The 19,719-nt window shown below is 50.2% G+C and overlaps 1 protein-coding gene across 4 annotated transcripts in view; it reads left to right on the top strand.

Moving 5' to 3' along the window:
* RBM19 (RNA binding motif protein 19) overlaps positions 1-19,719 on the top strand; it is a 229,721-nt gene that overhangs the window by 182,706 nt on the left and 27,296 nt on the right. For all 4 annotated transcript variants that reach the window (XM_065738744.1, XM_065738743.1, XM_065738746.1 and 1 more), the window contains 3 exons: positions 1,331-1,386; positions 2,652-2,768; positions 18,268-18,373. In XM_065738744.1, the coding sequence (XP_065594816.1) occupies positions 1,331-1,386; positions 2,652-2,768; positions 18,268-18,373 (279 nt within the window). The remainder of the gene's footprint in view (positions 1-1,330; positions 1,387-2,651; positions 2,769-18,267; positions 18,374-19,719) is intronic.

The following is a 19,719-nucleotide window of genomic DNA, read 5'->3' as shown; positions in this document are numbered from 1 at the left end:
GCTTTAAACAAAAATTTAGATTTAGATTATATATTCAAAAGAAATTCTTTACTCAGAGGGTGCTGAGTCACTGGAACAGTTTGCCTGGAGATGTTGTGGATGCTTCATCTCTGGAGGTAAGGTTGGATGGGGCCCTCAGCAGCCTGATCTGGTGGGAAGTGTTCATGACCATGGCAGAGGAACTGAAACTAGATGAGCTTTAAGCTCCCTCCCAACCCAAGCTGTTCTATGGTTTGATGTAAGGGGAATAAGCTTGTACAGAAGAGTGTTTACTAACACTGATCCAATGCGCAGATGGCAGAAAATGTGAAATTATTAAAATTCAACGAGTTTATTCTGCAAGATTTCCCTTGCAGAGGTGACAGAGACCCCACAAAATGAAAATAAGTATAGCTTAGTATTTGGCGTTGCGAGGTTCAGTTTTATCTTCTGTGAGTCTGACAGTGCTTCAGGGTCTTGTAGCCTCATGCTTTCTCTATGACATATGCCATAGGGCTTGGCTGCACTTCAAGGGAATAAGTCATTTCTGCTGCTACTGAAACAGCAATGCCCTTGTGTATTGGTCCACATTACCTGGATGTAGATTACCTGGATGTAGGCTAGACAGCAGGAACACTCCTAGATAGGCTTGGAGGAATTGCTCTGTGTATAATCTCTGTGTGCTTGGTGACCACAATCGATGGGTCTCACCTGCAGCAGGTGGTGATTTTGCATTCCACAGCTGGTTTAGTCTTGAGGTAGATGGACGTTCTGCATTGTTTTGAACAGCAGAATCCTGGGGTATAAGAGAAAGCAGGACAATGGAGATTTTGCAGACAGAGTGGGCAGCAGGGCTCCAGGTTCCCAGCATAAAGCCTTTGCATGTTGTGTGCTTTGTCAAGAGTGGTTAGCCAAGCAGCTGATTGTTTTCTGTGCTTTAATGTGTGGGAAGTGGGAGACAGAAGATGTTCAGTCTTGGCTACTGACAGCAAATGAGTCATCCTTAGCTCATTCCAGAACAAGCAGTAAGGTGCTCCCTGCCTTGAAGAGTTTGCAGTCCAGAAGGAGAAGAACCAGTAGCCCAGGACAGGGAAGTGAGTTGCCTTTGCCAGTTTAGTGGCAGAGGTGAGGCCAGTGGACAGAGATCAGGGTGCTGGCTGCTTCCTCAGTTAGTCAGGATGTCTTCAGCCTCATATCAGAACCTTGCCTTGTATGAACAGTAAAGAACTTTAGTGAGGAGAAAGGAAGGAATATATGGGAAAGAACAAAGATGTGAAATGCTATACTTGTATCCTGGAAGCTTGAATGCTGTTGTGACTTACATTTTTTTAATTTTTGTTTTAAATTGTAGGGCTGCGTTGTAGATGGCCATAAGTTGGAAGTGAAAATCTCTGAAAGAGCTGTCAGGTAAAGCTGCCTTACTTCTGTAGCATGATTGCATTTAATCTGTGATAGTTCTTGGTAGGTTCTTCATTTCTCAGCTAGTATCTCTGTTTTATAAGGACGTGTGGCCAGTAGTGCTTTGGCTGTCTGACACACGGGCCTTTGTTGTGCATTGCATGGAATCACCTTGGTCAGTACTTGGAAAGGAAGAAAGAAAAAAAAAAAAGCAGTTGTAAAGGTGCTTGCTTACTGAGAGACTGACTGACTGACTTCTACATGAAACCCTAAGCAGCATGCATTGAAGGGGTCCCAAAATGAGAACCAGGAACATGATTCTTATTTCACATTTAAGGAAAAGGTTTCTCTGAAAATTGCTTAAGATGTGTTTGGGGTGGTGCCTCAGAGACAGAACTTTCTTTGGAGTTACATTTCTTAATGTCAGATGAAGAGGTTGACTGACTCAGATTTATACCTTTAATGCTGAAATCTGTGACTCATGTCCAGTGGGATTTTGATTATCTGTACCTCTGAGGTTAAAAATTAAGCCAAGTGTTTAAAGATGATTATTGGCACCCTAGAAACTATCTTATAGACACCTTGGAAATGCTGTGAGAAGAGGTGTCTCTTAAATAACAAAATTCCTTTGCAAATCTGATACTTGGGACCCAGAAGGATGACAGATCACTAGCTGTACCCTGTAGTTTGTTTTTTTTTCTATAAAGCACTTGTACCCATTCTGGATTTTAAAATCCAGCCTGTAATGTAGGGTGCTTTGCTTTAAGCTGCTGATTTATTTTTTTTTTATATTAGGTGAATTTTTATCTTGTTCAAATGCAACACAACCTCAGAAAAATAAATTAATTTAGCAACATATTTTAGTTTTATTTACTATTTTCTAAGTCAATGGGGAAAAGAATGAACAGTAGCTTATGTTAGAGTACTTGGTTAAATATGTACAAATGGTTCATCACCTGGTACTGAACAGACAAAATTTGGGATCAAAAGAAGAGTCGGTGGCAGATGTGAGTGTAAGCCTGCTGCCTGAGTTCCATTGTGGCTGCACTCAGCAAGCCAGAAGCTCTGATTTTAAATTTGGGGTGTAAATTACTTGCATTAATTCCTTCTCTATGTAGCCCATGAAATATCCATTGTCGCCAGTATGGAGCCAGCAAGGATGTCATTGTGAGCTAGCTGGCTAATTCGATGGGTGACATTCAAGGAGACAGCATGCCCTGGGTGTGTTGCTCTGCGGTGCCCTGCATTACCTGCCCTGTCTGTTCACCTGACAGGCCTGCTGTGAAGTCCTCCCGAAAGAAGCAGACAGTCAAGAAGCAGAAGACTTCCAAGATCCTAGTCCGAAACATCCCATTCCAGGCCACCGTCAGGGAGATCAGGGAGCTCTTCAGGTAGGAAGGCATTCTCTGGTGGGTCTGGCAACACCCTGCTCAGGAACCAGCAGGGTTTTAATGCAGGATCTTGCTTTCAGATTTTAACTATGAGTTTTGATGACTTCGTGGAAGTAAATGAGCTTGTAAGCAGAAATGATGTAACAGGTTTTTCTGCTATAGAAATGCTGTCTGTTAGACAGATTACATATGCCAGAGTTATGGCTTGAGTGCTCTGGGCTGCCAGAGCTTGGTGGCCCATCGTTCTGCAGCAGGCGCATCCACATGGAGGATGGACTTCTCCCCCCATCTGATGTATGACACAGCTTTGGATATTTTTTTTCCCTCTTGTTTGTAAGGCTTGCAGCAGTGTTCCTGCTGTTTGGCACACCTGGCTGGGAGGAGCACTGAGAGCTGCTGCAGACAGCTGGTGTGAGAGGTATCAGCTCGGGCTGGCTCCTTCCTCCATCTGTCCTGCACACACGATGCTGTAGCTCCTTCCAAGCGTGCAGGGAGCACATAAATCTGGCTCTGCCTTTGCCACACCAGGGTGTGTACCTAACATGCTTGTTGCTGTGCATCTCTATGGCTGCAGGGATGTGAGGTATGCAGTTTGTCAGAGCCCCTCCAGCAAAAAGTACCTCAAGCCCTACCTGAGCGTTCAGTAGGGATTTTAGGATCCCAGCCTGCATTCTGCTGTGCACTGGCTGCTCTCTTCTCTTGGTATCCTCAGCCAGTTGTGCATATAAGGATACATTAAGCCTTGTAGTAAGAGATGTCATCTGCTGCTGCCATGACAAGAATCCAGGTGGTCAGCCCAGGCTATGCTCCCTGCTCTGCTGCTGGCTTGCTGTCCAGCTTTGTCCATCCATTTTGCCGTCAGCAAGACAAAGCAATAGCATCCGTCTGCAGGATGTGAAGTCCTGGGTCAGGAGGAGGCTTTCCCATGGAGCTGGTGTGAGTCTCAGCAGCAGGCAGTTGTTCTGCTGGGTCAGGGCTATGCTGTTTCTCAGCCATGAAATAATTTTAACCCTTTGAAACTTATCAGGTCATGGACCACGAACTGTTTTGGCAGAGTCTCTAGGCTTTGCTGGGAGCAGGGGAGGCTCCTTTCCCTGTATACTTGCTCTATGAGCTGTGATGCTCTCCTGCCCTGACAGTGGGTAAAGACAGTCGGTTTGTGCTACTACACCTGTGTTCTTGCAAGGCAGAGGAAGGCTGCTGGTGGTGACTAAAGCTGTATGCTGCAATGCTGTTTTGGAGTGAAGTTTTTGGTTTTAACTGGGTGCAGACCATGACTCAGGTCAGATGTGTTCAGGAAAAGCATGATGTAAGGATTCATGTAAAAGAGCAAAGGGATTTTCATGCTGTGCAGGTGCAGCTGGGATGCTTTTGCTTCAGTGTTGCCCTGAGAGCCCCATTCGAAACATGGCCAAAAAAGGCTGGGACTTCCAGGGCAGCGTGCTGAGGGCTGGCAGTATGCTAGGCACTGCTCATTCAGAGCTCAGTGCTGTGTGGTTGCAGCTGTGTCCCTCATAGCACCAGAGCAAACAAAAACCGGGGACCTATTAGTCTTTTAGGGTGTTGGGCTATGTTTAAGGGGTGGGGAGATTTGTGAACATCAAGAGAACAGACCAGCAGGGAATGAGAGCTTATTCTCCTCCTGCCTTGTCTGGCGCCCAGGGCTGGGGAGAGATGGGGTGGCTCTGATTCATGTGGCAAGGAGCACACAGACTCCAGTAGCATGCTGCTGCCAGCACTCTGAGGTGATGCACGAACATCCATTTTGTTTACCTGGGCTCTGGAGATGGACTGATTGCTTATGGGGGCCTGCAGTCCTCCCCCTGCTGTGCCAGCCCTGCTCGCCTGCTGAGAGGCTGAACCCGAGCATGGCTGAATACTGCCATGTCCTTCATCCTCTGAGATGACTCTTTGGTATCAGATGCCTGCGCTCTGGAGCTTTTCATGTTTCTGCATTTAGGAACCTGTCTGATTTTGTTATTTGTTTGAAATTGCAGACAATAGTTGGGCGGCAGAGGCGGCACAGCCGGCAGGGCTGCAGGGGGCACTCTTAGCCTGCCCAGGAGAGCAGCCAGGGCTGAGCGTTGCACTGCCAGCCTGGGGACACAGGGACAGAGCCAGGGCACAGCCCCAGCACAGAGCCAAACTGGGGGCCCTGCAGGACGAGCTATTGTTTCATGTGCTCCAAAGCCCTGCAACTGATGTCCCTCAGCCTGCTCCCTTCTGTGCTTTCTTTTTTATTTATTTTTTTTTCCAGTTGCTTTGGAAAGAGAAAATATGTGTGTTTTTACCCCCAGACAAATATTTGCATGTTTTGAGCTTTTTCGAGAAGCTGTCTTCATTTCTACATCTCTCACAAGTTAATGGCACTGAAACAGCAAAGCAAAAGAACTGGATGTTTTGAATAGCAAATTGTGAAGGCTTCTGGACACCGCTCGGGATTTCCTGAGCGAGCAGTGCTGCCCCACTTGTCTTTATGCTTTTTAGTACTGTTGTTAAAGGATCCGTGGTTTGAATGCTTAGACCTGCCCAGTTCTGTCACCCATATTCTTAAAGCAGATGACAATAGATGTGGCTGCCACCTTCCTCCAGCTGCTCAGTGTGAGCAGGGGCTGTGCTGCCGTGGTGCTCTGTGTGCCCAGCTCTTTGCAGCCCATCCTTCAGGGGCAGCGTGGCTGTGCCCAATGGCAGTGCACAGTGCTTCTGCAGAGCTCTGCCCTTCCTTCCCTGGGTGCTGCCCTCTGTCATCTATTGGGGGTGGTTTTGTGAGATCTGATGGATGTTATTTTCTCCAACAGGAGAAATGCTTTTCAATTATAGGGGCAGCTTTTGGGCTAGGTGTGAAGATTCAGCTTTTGTGGGTGTGTTTTTCCCCATTTTTGTTCTTTATTAGATTCTACTGTTATCTTCACTACCTGGAAAAATAACAAAAGACAAATGGTCCTTCGTTCTTCCCAGAGAGCCATAGTTAGGTGGGGAGAGACAAAGGGGCTGATATCCCATGAAGACTGCTAATTTTTGCAACCAAATTGGGGGGCTTTTATGGCATGACTTTTTTTTTTTTTTTTTTTTTTTTTTGAAAGTAACTTGAGATGTGGCAGGTTGAATTGGAGATCTGTGAAAGGGCACATTTTCACAGATTGGAGCTCTGGCAATTTCTGAAAATTGGGCTCCTTTAAAATCTATCACATTAGATCCATGCAACCTTTGTTGGAAGTTCCAATTAACTGCTTGTTTCGCAGCATCCTCTGCCATTCTCCTTCTGCCCACCTGCACCAACTTTCATGGATATCAAAGACACGACTGATTTGCAGCTGGCCCATAACATTTCAAGCAGATATGTGCTTTATTTTTGTCAAAAGGGACATGGTTAGATTTGGAAATAGTTGTCTTAAAGATTTCTGCCCAATTGAATGCTACCCGAGGCAAAGATGGAGGCAGAGAGCCTGCCTGGAGTTGGACATCCCTGTTGCTCGTGCCACCAAAGGAAAGCATCTTAAGTTGCACGCTCTGAGTCTGGCACTGTTTCCTTTTAATTTCTTTCAAAGTACACCTGTAAGTATGGAGTAGAGTCCTAAAATTGCCATTACCTCTGCTTCCAGCCCTCTTCTGCTGACTGGCTGCCAGGGTGAGGTGTCAGGGCAGTTCCTTGTTTTCTCCATCTTAACAAAGATGTGGCATTTGCTGCAAAAGCAAGTGCCTGAGCCTGAGGAGGAGGAAACAGATCTCTTCCCCCTGATAGAGGGCAGAAGTGAGAGCAGCAGTGGGACAGGGCATCAGAGTGAGAGCTCTGCTAGAAGGAACATCTCTGAAGAAAGATTCAGTGGATAAACTGGCAGAGATTTTTTTTTTAAGGCAGTCTTTATGAAGTTAATTTTATAAGATGATTCCTTTCACTTCTTCTGACCTATTATAATAAAGTGTAGTTATCAGAATGGGCTTTTCATTTCCCATTATGAGGGACATGGTGGTATAATGAGTCCGTCTGCCAGACACGCTCGCTGTTCACACCTTTCTCCCAGTAATGGAGCCTACATGGATGCAGACAATTTCTCCTTCCTGGAGTAACAACTAATGTTGCTCTGTTGAAGCTGTGGAAATCTTTGCTACTGAAAGGCAGAGTAGGGAAGAAAAAAAAAAGAGTGCCTCCATAAACTTGTGAGTTTGTTAAGCAACTGCTGGGCAGCATTAATTAGGATGTACAGTGGAATTGCTGCTGGGACGCACGGTGCTGCAAACATCACTCTATGAGCGATATTTTGCTTTTAAAGCCCTAGATGTTGTGCTAGAAAGGTTTCAAAATTTGTTTCTCTTCCTCCTAGTTGCTTCCATTTCCATTTTGGTGACTTGAGGGGCAGAGGTGAGGTTGGCTGAGTAAGGTGGTGAGTGGGTGTGGGCTGGACCCCACTACTGGGGCAGGAGAGGGGGAACAGCTCCTGGGAGCTGCTGGGTTTGTGCCCTTCTTGCCTGGGCTGTGTATGCAAGCAGATTGAGCTGCATTTCTGAGCCATTGTATCAAGGTGGTCCAACATTCAGCCTAGAAATACAGCCAGACTGAGAGACTTGCGCATTGAGGAGGAGGTGGTGGGTGTTGGATAATGACAGAGCCTGTCAGTGAAACACCTCCTGTCCTGTCTGGGGTTCGACACTGGTTGGAAGCCAGCAGCTCCTGCTGCCCCTGCAGCAAATGCGGAGCTGTTCCTCAGGCTGCTTCTGTTTGGGGAGAGGCCTCCTGGTCCCTTCCATGGCCAGGTGGGCAGGGGATTCCCTCAGTGCCATCAGATGGACAACTCCTCTTTTACAGCAGTCCAGTAGTGGGGAGGGAGGCTCATTCTCACTACCTTTGTGTACTAAGGTTTAGGAGTATTGCAGAAGTGGTCCCTACTACTGAGAAGAGATCAGCATATGAGATTATTGGATGGATACTGCTTTGGCAGGGTCTGAAGGTGTCTGTGCAGCTGAGCCCCAACTACTCCACAGACCCTGTGGTCATGAGGCTGGTGCTGGACACTCCCTTCCCCTGCCTGGAAGCTGGGGGCTGGGACAAGCAGCATGAGACATAAGTCTGCAGGAATTGCTCATGTGGGACCTGGCAGGAGCAGCTGAGGAGCAGGTGGTGGGACTCGGCTGCGATGTGACTGCTGATGGCTGTGGTGAGGCCTTTGAGTTCCTATTGGAGTTCAGTGGGATCACTGAGTTATGTCCTCAAGGAATGAAAAAAGCAGTTTAAGTAAGTGATCAACTCTTGAGGACTGCAGAGCAGTCAGGTACATGTGTGCCCTGATGCCCCTCAGGATACTCTGGATTATGTGCTAACAGAGTGTTTGCCCCATTTTGCTGATCTTAAGGGGAAAAAAAGCCATGCTGCTGATGCCAGTTCAAAGCCAGTTTCATGAAACTTGCATGCTGCAGACCTGGGCCTGGAGTGCTGTGGGGCTGCATGCCCTCGAGGAGCAGTGGGGACTGGCTGAGGGAGGATATTGCAGGGGCATCTGGCGATGTTAGCGGGTGATGTGGCACTTCTTTAATGCAAGATTGCAGCTCTTACTTAGAATGCAAAGTGTGCACACTGCTGGCACCTGACGGTATCTGCTTGGAGGCACTGGGGCTGTACAAAGCTGCTCTGGGGCAATGCTTTCAGCTCCAGTGCTCCCACTGCAGCTCATCCACTCTCAACTCTGGCTGTGCAGACATCATCTGCAGGTGAGAATGGACATCAGCTGGAAACAGTGTGTCTTTGCTGCCTTTAGGGAGAAGCTTCAGTGATGGCTGGCTCCTTCCTGCCTGAGAATCCTGCCCCATGGTGTCTTACCCCCATGCAGAGCTCCAGGCAGTGCCATGCAGATCTGCGTGGTGAGAGCTACTGGGATCTGTGTGGCCACTTTTTTTCTGGTGCTATCTCAAAAAGCATACATTAATGTACATGTATTTTTGGTCCTTCTTTAAGCTTCTTCCTTCTGTGTTGGAAACCCAGACGCAGCAGTGCTGGGCTGTTATTCAGAGTAGATACATTACTGACCGCTTTAATTTGACTATCCAAAACAAGCCATGGGGTGTAGGAGAGAGAAATAGGTTTTTGGTGCTATTTTTCGTTTTGAATCAAAAAGGTGTTTAACATAGATAAGGAAACGTTTAACTCTGTGTTATCTTGGCAGGGCTGCTTTAAAAGGTGGCTCCTCCCAAGAGAAGAAGGAAGATTTTTCAGTACATCCCTTTCCCTGCCTTGAATATTCATTTTAGCACTGGATTTTAATTTTTTTCCCCTCAACGTGCTCCACACCCACAGGTCCCTGAGCCGCCAGGAGCTCCGGTTGACTATTCTGCTCAGCCCCATTGCCCAGCCCCATACAGGGTGTGCTGGGCTGCTCCCCTACAGCAGTGTCTCTCACTGAGCTCTGTTCAGTTGTGCTCATCGGTGCGGAGGGGCTGGGGAGGTGAGGAGAGCTGGCAAAGGGGCTGCGTGTCACATGTCTATCAGATGGGACCGTGGTATTCTGCTCTGGGGCTTTTTCAGTTTTTCTGTGCCATTGAGGATTGGCACAGGTGCTTGCACACATGTCCTTTTCTTGCTCAGGAGTGCAGCCCATAGAGGGGATAGCCAGGGTTTCTAAGTAGCCCACTCTTTCATTTAGTATTATAAGGTCTTCTTTTGTCTGAACTATTCAGAAGTTTGTATGCATGTCTGTATATAAGGAAGGGAAAACGTGTATGACAAAAAAGCAGAACCTCACACTGTGTAGCTAAGCATCATGCATTGCCTGTTGGTCATTCCTTTGGGGCTGGCAGTGAGACTGCAAGACCTGGGAAGCTGCAGTGATGCCAGCCTAAAGTCTGAGCTTTTATCTCAGCTTTTAGCACATGGATCAGTCAAGGTGATCATTTTCTTGTTTTAAAATTCTTCTCTGTGTCGTTTCTTAGCTTGATGTTTGCCCAGCCTCCTTCCCTGTCTTTTGCTAACATATGTGTGAGTATTTTTCGGTCTTACTTTACATGAAGGCCCTGAATGAGCCCCTTATGAATCACAGTTTCCAGTTCGTGATGACACTGTGTCACTTGCATCTCTCTTTACATTGCTGCCCTCTGCAGTGTTTCTCTCTCTCCCTCTCCTTGGGTTCCCAGCCCCTGTGCCCTGGAGTTGGTCTCTTGCTGCAGGCAGGCCCTGCCCTGGGCTCCCTGTGCCCAAGCACTTGCTGTTGGCTTCTGCTGCCCATGGCACTATGATCATTTGTTTGCACACTTGCCTGCATGCTGCTTTTCCTGATGAAACCAAGCCAGGGCAGAGCCTGCTGCTATATGCCTTCTCTCCTGCCTTTGATCCTCCCTCTGTAGCACCTGAACCAACTGAGCACTTCCAGGTATCAGGCAGAGGAAAGGTCCAAAATGTGAGAACCTGATCCCAGTGGTGCGGACAGCTCCTGTGGCATGTCCTCCCAGGAGTGCTGTGCTAGGGAACAGATCCTTGTTAGTTGTCGTTGTCCAGTAGCTCACGTACAACCCCTTACAAAGTGCCTATTTTCAGTCCAAGGTTTTGTTGGGGGCCTGGGGAACTGGTCCTTGGAAGATGCTCTGCTTTCTGTATACTCAGTGGTGGATAGATTGCTGCTCCCTGCTTGCTTCTCCCCAGCTTTGTCTGACTTCTTGTCCTCTGTCCCATTTGCCACATGGCTATTTCAGCATCCAAAGGGTTAAATGAGTTCGGGGTGGGGGGGGGTACAGAGCTGAGGTGTTTCAGATGCTCATTACTCACTGCCAGCTTTCCCCAAAATCATATTAATTTCACGCTGTCACACAGGACTGCGCTGTTTCTCCTGTCAGCATCCAGGAAGGGAGGGGAGTGCTCATCTCCGCCTGCCATGGGGAGAGCTGCAGCCCCTGTCACTACGACCATGACCCCCCAGCTGGGTTCCCACCATCTATGGGGGCCAAGGGACCTGTGCTGCTACTCTAGTTGCCCACTCCTGATCATTTTCCACCCACCGCTTGTGCAAGAACCCTATGAAATGAGGTGTGCTGCAGCAGAGTGGAGCGGGGAGGCAAAGGAGGGGGGGAGCAGCCACCCTGCCCTGCCTGCAGGCAGAAGAGATAGTGCTGGCAGGGTCCCCTCTCACCTTCCCTGTCACTACACACCACTGCAGCCCAGCTGTCCTGATACTGGCTGCATCACCTGCTTCGCTTTGTGATTTTCTATTTTATTCTATTTTTTTGTGTGTGAGTTTAGGCTAAAAGGGTCAGGCTATGTCCTCTCTTCTCTCTCTTCACCCCTCCATGACTGCACTCCTTCCAGCACATGGCCTAGTGTGGCCCTTCTGTGCAGCAGCGCTTGGGTGCAAAGTGGCACTTTGGTGCAAACCCCTGCGTGCTGTGGGCTCAGAGGGACTGCTCTACCCACTGTTGGGCAGGAGCTGCTGTGTGTGCAGGTGGGGGATCCCATAACCTGTGGGGCCTTGTTGCTCTCAGAAGCCATTTTCCTGAGGAAATGGGACTCTCCATCTGCCTGCATCACTTATGAAGAGAGGCTGAAGAGAGCACGGGGCTGCTGGGTTCCTACCAGTAACACAGGACTATGGTGGTGGATGGAAAATGGAGCTGCCAGCGCTCAGTGCTGTTCATTGCCAGTGCTCTCTTGATACCGTTAACCAGATGAGTAGCAATGAGTCAGGCATTGTTTTGTTGTTCTTTAATCTCCCCCCGGGCATCACACTGTGCTTTCCCATTTCTGCTTCCTTTTGAGGTCTCTCTTTCTTGCAGGTGCCATCCTTTGATGTGTGCCCTGCAGCAGACTACTGGCACACAGCTGTGGCCTTTTGTCAGCCCCAGCCCTGCAGGTGCCCCTGCTCTACTCTCCTCCCAGCAGCTTGCAGGGGGCTCCCAGCCCTCCTCAGCTAGAGCACTGCATGCAGCAGCCAGCAGAGCCAAGGTGCATGGTGCTCTGCAGGGATGCTTCAGCATCTGCTTCTCATCCTGTAGCAGGGAGCTTCCACTTGCCAGCACAGCTATGTGTTGCTGATGGAGCAGGTGAAGGGAGAAGAGCACACTCGGTACCCCCAGCAGAAGCCCTTTGCATTCAGCCCCTCACCTGCCCTGTGGGTGTGGCATGTGGGGGGCATTGCCATCTGGAAGCAAGAGCATGTTAAGCATGCCCCGCTTTCTGCCTGCATTCAGAGCAGGAAGAACCAGCAGCACTGCCAGGATGTGCATGGCACACAACAGCTGGGCCACTGCAGGGACTGTTCCTGAGCTTGTAGCTGTGTCAGCATGGAGCAGGGGATGGGGCCAGATCAGCATGCTGTCTTAGTGGTGCAGCACTGGGGTGGTTGGTTCCCACCCAGGGCTCTGCTGCTCTCTCGGTTGTTGGTGCAAGCTGGGGAACACGCAGAACATCCAGAAATATTTAGTGCTTACAGTGCTTCTGCAGCACATCCAGCAGCACGCAACCTGACAACTGGCTGGCGGCAGTGCTGCTGCTGAGCCGTGCTCTGCTCCATGTCCTTTGTCTCCTTCTGATCTGAGGAGCTTGGATACAGCTGTGGGAGCTCTGCGTGCTGTGCTGTGCTCAGATCTCACCATCCTCGCTGTACTGAGGCACCAGAATACAAGTGCTTCACTCAGGCTTCCACGTTCTGAATGCATTTGCATGCATTTGATCTTGTCTACATGTTTCTCTGTTCTCCTGATGAAAATAATTAATCTGGTTATTTTTCGAAGTCATCCTCAGCTTTACAGGGACGAGGCTTAAATAAGGATTCTCTTTAAAGCAGAGCTGTGTTAAAATAGCACTCTGCCTATAAATACCTCATTGCTTCTCTATTTGTTCTCCGGCTCGGTGCAGGAGGTTGTACAGTCGGTTCTGGGCTGGTTTCTACATGTAGGTACAACATTGCAGCTGGTGTCCTGCAGCAGTGCTGTCTTCCACACAGGGTGCCCTGCATGTCCCTTTTTGGGCTTCAGGGCACTGCTGCATCTCCTTTCTCATGTTTAGTGCTTCGCCAGTTGCACAAATTCCCCTTCTCTCTGTGAAACCATCTGACTCATAAGGAGCACAGAGTAAAGGAGATTTGTACTGGGCCCTCTTGGAAGCATTATTTTTAGCATAACTTATTTTTGACTGTAGCTGCACTCTGATCAGGATTTTCAAAAGAACCGAGAAGAGATGAATCCCCAGTCTCGGCACTGTTCAGTCTACAGGTTGCTTTGAAATCCTGACCTGCAGGAGGTGGGCGTGGGCACTGCCACTCCTCAGCCCTGTGTAGTGCTGTGCTGGAGCTGCGCAGCTCAGGAGCTCTGCAGAGCACTGTGAGTCTGTGCACAGAGTTCAGTTCCATGGGTTTGGGATATAGGGGTGCCAGCCTGGTGCTCCCAGTGCCTGCAGAGGGCTCCAAGCAGTCCTGTTCAACTGGTGCACTGCATCTTCCCTTTGCCACTACGAGCTTGGGATGGAGAGGTGCAGAAGGAGATTTGTTCATGCTTTAAGTAATTAATTTCTAAGCATGAAAGTAGCTGCAGATAATGTACGGGTGTCATCCCAGGAGGTATGAGCATGCTTGGCGAGTCCTGGGCACTTCTCTTTGGCCTTGCCAAAGCAAGGAGGAGAAGTGCTGCCAGTCCTAGGGCAGACCCCAGTAAGGAGCCGGATCCCAGCACCGTGCTAAGCCCCATGGAGCAGGACTAGATGTGACAGTGTTATGAAACCAAGCCTGGTGCTAGCACCTGTTTAAAAATGACTTAAGTGGAGGGATATTAAAATTTTAAAACCTACCACTGTGCTGCTGATGGAGGATTTAAAAAATAATAATTACTGGGCTTTTTTGTCCCCCTTTTTGCTTGGTTTTCAGAATTGGTTTCTTTCTGTTTAGCATGCAGCCTAATTGCGTAATTACACGATAGACTAGAGTAGAATTTAGTGTGTGTAATACCAGTTATAAAGAAGAGCCCTAATTATGTATATCTTCTCAGGTAAATAATACATCAGGGGCACAGAGTGGCCTAATTACTGCTCTGAAAACCTGCCTAATGACTAATTTACTTGGAATTTCAGAAAGCTTTTGATAAGGTCCCTCATAAGCAATGTTAAAGAAAATAAATCAAGAAGGGGTAAAATGTTTTGCTACATTTTTAAGCAAACGGTTGAGGCAATGGGGAAACAGCCCCCATGCTCCTGTCTTGTGTCCTGGGAGGAAGGGAGGCCCTGGGGCTGCTGAGACCCCTGTAACAGAGCCTGAGTGCCCTTAGCAGGAGCCTCAGTGCCTCCTGGAGCCTTGGCAGGGTCCCATGTGAGCACTTAGCTGCTGCAGGGAGGAAGGCAGGAGGCAGCAGCCCTGTAACAGGAGTGCAGAGGGGAAGAGGACATTTCTCCCAGCATGCTGCAGCCACTGGCTTTTGGGCTCCCTGTTCAGCAGAGCTCTGCCTTGTGGGCACTGGGTGCATCCTGCGGGGCTCAGTCAGATGACAGTGGGCTCGTTGCTGTGCCACCCTCCTTGCAGCCCTCTGCTTTTTTTTTCGGTCTCCTCTGTGTGTTCACAACCACAGGAGCTAAGGCAGAAGGAGGGAATGAGCATGAAGGGCTATATGCATGCCAGGCAGAGATGGAGCATGGGGATCTTTGTGCCTGGCTGGCAACATGCTAATTGGCTTTCTTTCCTAACAAACTTTGCAAATGATGCTCTTTAGTTGTCAGCAAGATAAACAGTTGCTGTAGCAGGTGTGCCAAAAGCACCGTCTGGATGTAATTAGGCACATTTGCCAGAGAGCACCCAAGAAATGCAACAGAGCTGCTTGTCCCAGGCATGTCCAGGGGTAGGAACGGGGCTGGCAGTGCTTTCCTGCAAGCATGATGACAATAAGGCCTGGGCCAGGGTGGATGCTGCTGGTGTTGCATAGCACAAATGTACAAAACCTCTCTGTGCATTGAGAGTCTGCATGGCACAGGGAAGGTACTGTCTCTTGTGGGGCCCAGAGCATCCTCTCCCTGCAGCACAGCTGCCTGGTGCTCATGGGCCACGTCCTCTCATAGACTGTCTGTGTCCCAGGTGGGGGCACACTCATCTGCATGGCCTGGCCACCAGCACCCTGATCATGCTGCGGTGCTGCTGGGGGTTTCTTCTTGCAGCTGCTTTTCTGCCCTTGGTGCTATGCTGTGCACAGAGCCTTGGCTCTGTCTTGCACACTTAATGCTCAGGTGATGTTGCACTGTTTCTTTTCTAGATCCTAAATGCCTTCACTGTCTGACAAGCGCTGAGTATCTGTGTGAAGCTGGTAAACAGCATCTATCAGCTTGAGCAATGGGTAGGAGTTGGCTTCCCAAGGCTGCCAGGATGGGAAGCTGAGCCTGGTGGCCATCTCCAGCCCACAGAGCCTTTCGAAGTGCTGCTCCTGGTTTTGGTGAGCTCCTTCCATCAGGGGAGTTAAGTGGGTTCCCTATAGAAAGGCTGGCTCTAGCACCTGCCTCCTGCGGAAGCCTGATGTGTCCTTCAAGCCCCCCTGTTTTCTCACAAGCAGTGTCCCAGATGTCCCCTGGACCAAGTGTTGGGGCAGCCCAAAGCTGGAGCCGTGGTGGCATCGGGCATTGCCATTGCCCAGGTGCAAGTGGGGGACAGCTGCCACTGGCTGGAGATGCAGAGGGCTTCGGCCATTGGTGGCTGGCTGTGCCCTGGATTTGCTGTGCCCCTCTGCAGGTGTGCCCCTGTCCTGGCGTGCCTGCCGTCCCCAGCTGTGGGGTTACCGAGGAGACAGCACTGATGGTGCTGGTGATAGCAGTAATGGGGAGATAGGTGGCAGATTAATTCCTGAACTCCCTAACAGGATTTAAGCTAACAAGAGAGGAGGGCTTTTTTACTCCCTTCCTTTCCCTTCCTCCTTTCAGATATTTCCTGTGCTGGGGATAACAACACCGAGGAGTGTTAAATTGGCTCTGAATGTCCACCCCTGGCTGTCCGCATTCTTGTAACGATTTCATTAGCTTGAATTATCCACGTTATTTTCTTGTAATGGGATTAGCCGAAGTGGAGTCAGCCCGAGTCCTGCAGCGGGGGGCGGGAGGGCCGTCCGTGCGGATCTCATTAACTCCCGCATGGGGTGGGCTGGCAGCTCACCCGGCACAGCCGTTGGCAGGGCCCTGCTTCCAGGGAGGGGGAACAGAAAGGAGCATTCTTTTTTTTCCCTTTTCTTCCATTTTCCCCTGTAATCAGCACATCTGTGCGGAAGCAGAGGTGGGCGTGGACATAATCTAGTGGGGGAGGGAAGGTCCTGTTTGAGGGTGAAAAGAGGGGGGTAAAAGCAATGTGACAGTGATTATTGTGCATCGAAGGAATGAGTTTGAGCAGAGGTGCGCTGTGGGATGTGGCTGTGCAAGGTGGGAGTCTCGTCTTGCTTGGGCCCTGTGTCCAATTCCAGAGCCATTGCAGTGAGTGGGGGCTCTGCCTGAGCTCCATCCTGGGCCTGCGTTATGCATCCCCAACTGACTTCCCATGCCATCATTAGCATTGAGGTTTTTTCCTGATTTAGGACCATCCCATGCAGTGGGACATCAGTATGTGTTTGAGGGAATAAGAGTTTGTTTTGCACAAGGAGGAAGAAGGTTCCTGTGGAACACCCCCTGACTCCAACCTCTGGGTGTGGCCATGCTGATGGAGGATGCACAAAGACCTGCAGAAAATGGGCACAGCCCAACAAGCAGTGTTCTGTCACTGAATGGGAGTGCACATCTTCAGCAGTTATCCCACCACTGGTCACAGCCTCAGCCAGGACACTGCTCTGTCTGACGCTGTCATTGGAGAAGTACAGGGTACCTCCTCTTGCATACCAGCTGCTTCCTTATTGTCACCACACTGGGACAAGCCATGTCCCCCTTCCCATTGCTAGAGCCCCTCCCAGGGGTTTTGCAGCTGGCCCAGCCCAAGGAGCCTTGCTCTGCAGGGGGTAATTGGATTCCCCCGCCTCTGCTTCTCTCCCCCATCCTCCCCAAATCTGGAGGAAATAATTGGAAAAGAGAGGTGTGAGTCTCTGCCTGGCACTGGAGAGGAAAACATTAAAGGCCCAGGCTCTCCACTTCATTCACAGCTCCTGGGATGGTAATTGCTGTGTTGTGGTTTCTAATTAGCGCCACAGCAGGGAAGTGTTTCGCTTCTCAGCCCGGCAGGACCAGCCCTGTCCCCCACTGCCCTGCCAAGCACTGCAGTTCTGCCCTGGGTGCTCCCATTCTCTCTATGCTGTCCCACAGCTACCCCACTGCCACCCTGATCCCACAGACAAGCTCCTCCAGGTTTGGACCCCACTGCTGGCTTCTTTGCAGCCAACTTCTTCTCTCTGCTCCAGCTATTCTGCATCCCCACAGCTGCCCCGTGCCCCCCGTAGCTGTCCTGCTGCCATTCAGCATGTTGTTCTGTTGTTCCGTGTGCTGTGCATCAGCTCTCGGTGTGGTGCCCAAGAGAGGTACTTGATGCTTTCATGCACAGAGTGATGCTGTAGCACTTCAGCCAACGTTCTGCTCCCCCATGCCACACATCTCATTTCATGGATAATGCATTGGAGCTCCCATGGTGCATCAGTTCCCACATCTTTGGGCTAGGAGCCCTCTTGTTGTCCACCCCTAGACTCCCTTCCCAGGGCACCCAGCACCTGCAAGGTCACGGAGCTCTGTGCCTCATGTACCGTGTCCTATGCAGTACCCTGCAGCCAAGGCCGTGCATCCCCTCAGGGGAGTTTGTTTGTTTGTTTGCATGGCACTGGCCCGAAGGGGGCATGAGGCAGGGAGAGTGCAGGCAGCCCCGAGGAGGAGGCGTGCAGATTCATTTTGAGGCTTCATCATGGTGCATTTACACAGCGCGTTGCCTCGGGAAATTGGGCAGATGGATGCCTGGTCATGCTGCCAGAGCGCCGGGTTAACTCCCAGATTTAGCTTATATCATTTCATGAGAGCATTTACGGCCTTTACTGTGTTTATTCCCAGGTGCTCTCCAGCACTGCTGCATCCCAGACTCCTTTTGTATGTGCATGTGTGTGTAGGTTTTCAAATAAAGTGACACATCCAGTCTGACCTGGTCTGAATTAAGTATTTATTGGTTGCAGTTTGTGCATATGTGTTTGATAAATGGAAGAGAGGGGAGGGGAAGCAGGAGCTTGGACATAGACAGAACACAGGCGTTATCCTGGATTCCCAGAGGTGGCATGCAGTGGAGTACTGGAGTCATGGTCCTGGGACTGGGGTGGGTGCTGCAGGGTGCCCATGCCTTGGCTGCCGGCACAGGGACCTGCCTGAGGGCCCTGCTTTCTGCACATCTCCTTGAGGGAAATAAGGTGCAGCAGTTACACCAAGGGAGGTGTTTGCTCTGTGAAGGTGTCAACAGGATGGGTGAATGGCCTTTGGGATCCAGCAGAGCTTCCAGCTATTACAGAGTGCTTTGGGGGTACTTTTCCTTGCAGCAGCTGCAAGTGCCATGGTCTGGGATAAACACGGCCCTCCCATCAATCTCATCATCATCGCTTATCTCTTTCATGTTCACAGCACCTTCGGGGAGCTGAAGACTGTCCGACTGCCCAAGAAGATGGCAGGAACAGGTTCACACCGTGGCTTTGGCTTCGTGGATTTTCTCACAAAGCAGGACGCCAAGGTGAGGCTCACACCTATCCCAGCCCTGTACTGGACAAGGGGTGTTCAGGGGCTGCTTGCTGGGGCTTAGCTCAGGTCTGACACACTATTGGACTTGCCACAGAACTGCAACAGAGCTGAAGCCCAAAGTTGGGCAGCTCCCAGAGTTGCTTTGTCTCTGTGTCTGTGTTTGAGACATTGGAATACTGTGATCCCCTCTGAAGCCAACACCCTGGGTCCCCTCCATAGGTGAACAGCTCTTCTCTGCAGCTGTGGAGAAGGCTAGGAATGGCTGCTGGGACAGCTGTGCCTCACAGTGCTGTGCTTCAGACCTGCCAGCCTCTGTCTGTGGGAGGAATGGTTCACAGAGCAGTGCTAACAGCCACCAGACATTCAGATGTGCGCATGTGCACCATTGTTATGGAGCTGCCACCCGGGGCTTCTGGGGACAGCTGGCTCTGGGACATCACATGGGCTTCACGCCCAGAAAACAAATGGTCCCACGCGGTCCTGCTCGAGCTGGCTGACCAGAGGCAGCTCATGGAAAGGAGAAGAAATTCCATCACAGTATCATTCTTTTCAAAGTGCTTACTGGTGCACCTGAAGAACATCCTAGGAACCTGAGCAGCACTGGTTAGGAAAAAAAGCAGAGTTTCTGAGCAGGGAGTACCTTCTCAGAGAGTAGTGTGACAGCAGCCTTGTCCCAACCCCTTGCCTCCAGCACTCCTGACAAGGATTCAGTCTTGGGGACAGCTTGCTCCTAGCAGCACACCGTGTTTGCAAGAGACAAGTAGCACTGCCAGGACTGCAGACTGTGCTGGGCAGCTTTGCTCTGTGGTGTGTCACTGATGCAGTGTGTACAAGTTGTGAATGTGCTGTTTGGGTGTCCTTGCTGCTGGCCGTATGTGGGATCTGGAGGAGGAGCAGCTGTGGGTACGGGCCAGGGGTCATCCCTGCTGCAGTGGTGGTACTGCGTGGTTCCACCTGCCTGCCACCGCTCCCAGTTTTCAAGACTATGAGCAAAGGTGATGGAGGGAGGAGCAGGAAGCAGGCATAGCCTGTGTTTATATTTTTAGACAGGATCCATTGATCCAAAATCCCAAGGGACTATTAGATCATCTGTTCCAGCATGACCTCCCCTATAGCACAGCACATGGGGTTTCTGTGTTAGTCCTCTATTGATCTGCATTGAAACCTCCTTTGACTCAGCACCGTGCTCCCTTCTGGGCTGCCTACCTCCTGAAGGACAGCTCTGCTTGGTGCACCTTTGCTCAGACAGTGCCTCTGCCAGTTGTGCTTTCAGCTCCATCTGGAGCAGCCGGGTATGGGAGAGAGGTGCCCTGCTCCAGGTACTCTTGCTGCCAGCAT

The sequence above is a fragment of the Cyrtonyx montezumae genome, unplaced genomic scaffold, assembly GCF_038088225.1.
Source record: "Cyrtonyx montezumae isolate F1298 unplaced genomic scaffold, pur_monq_1.0 scaffold_23, whole genome shotgun sequence".
In the NCBI taxonomy this organism is placed as follows: Eukaryota; Metazoa; Chordata; class Aves; order Galliformes; family Odontophoridae; genus Cyrtonyx; species Cyrtonyx montezumae.
This window is presented reverse-complemented; position numbering and strand designations above follow the sequence as displayed.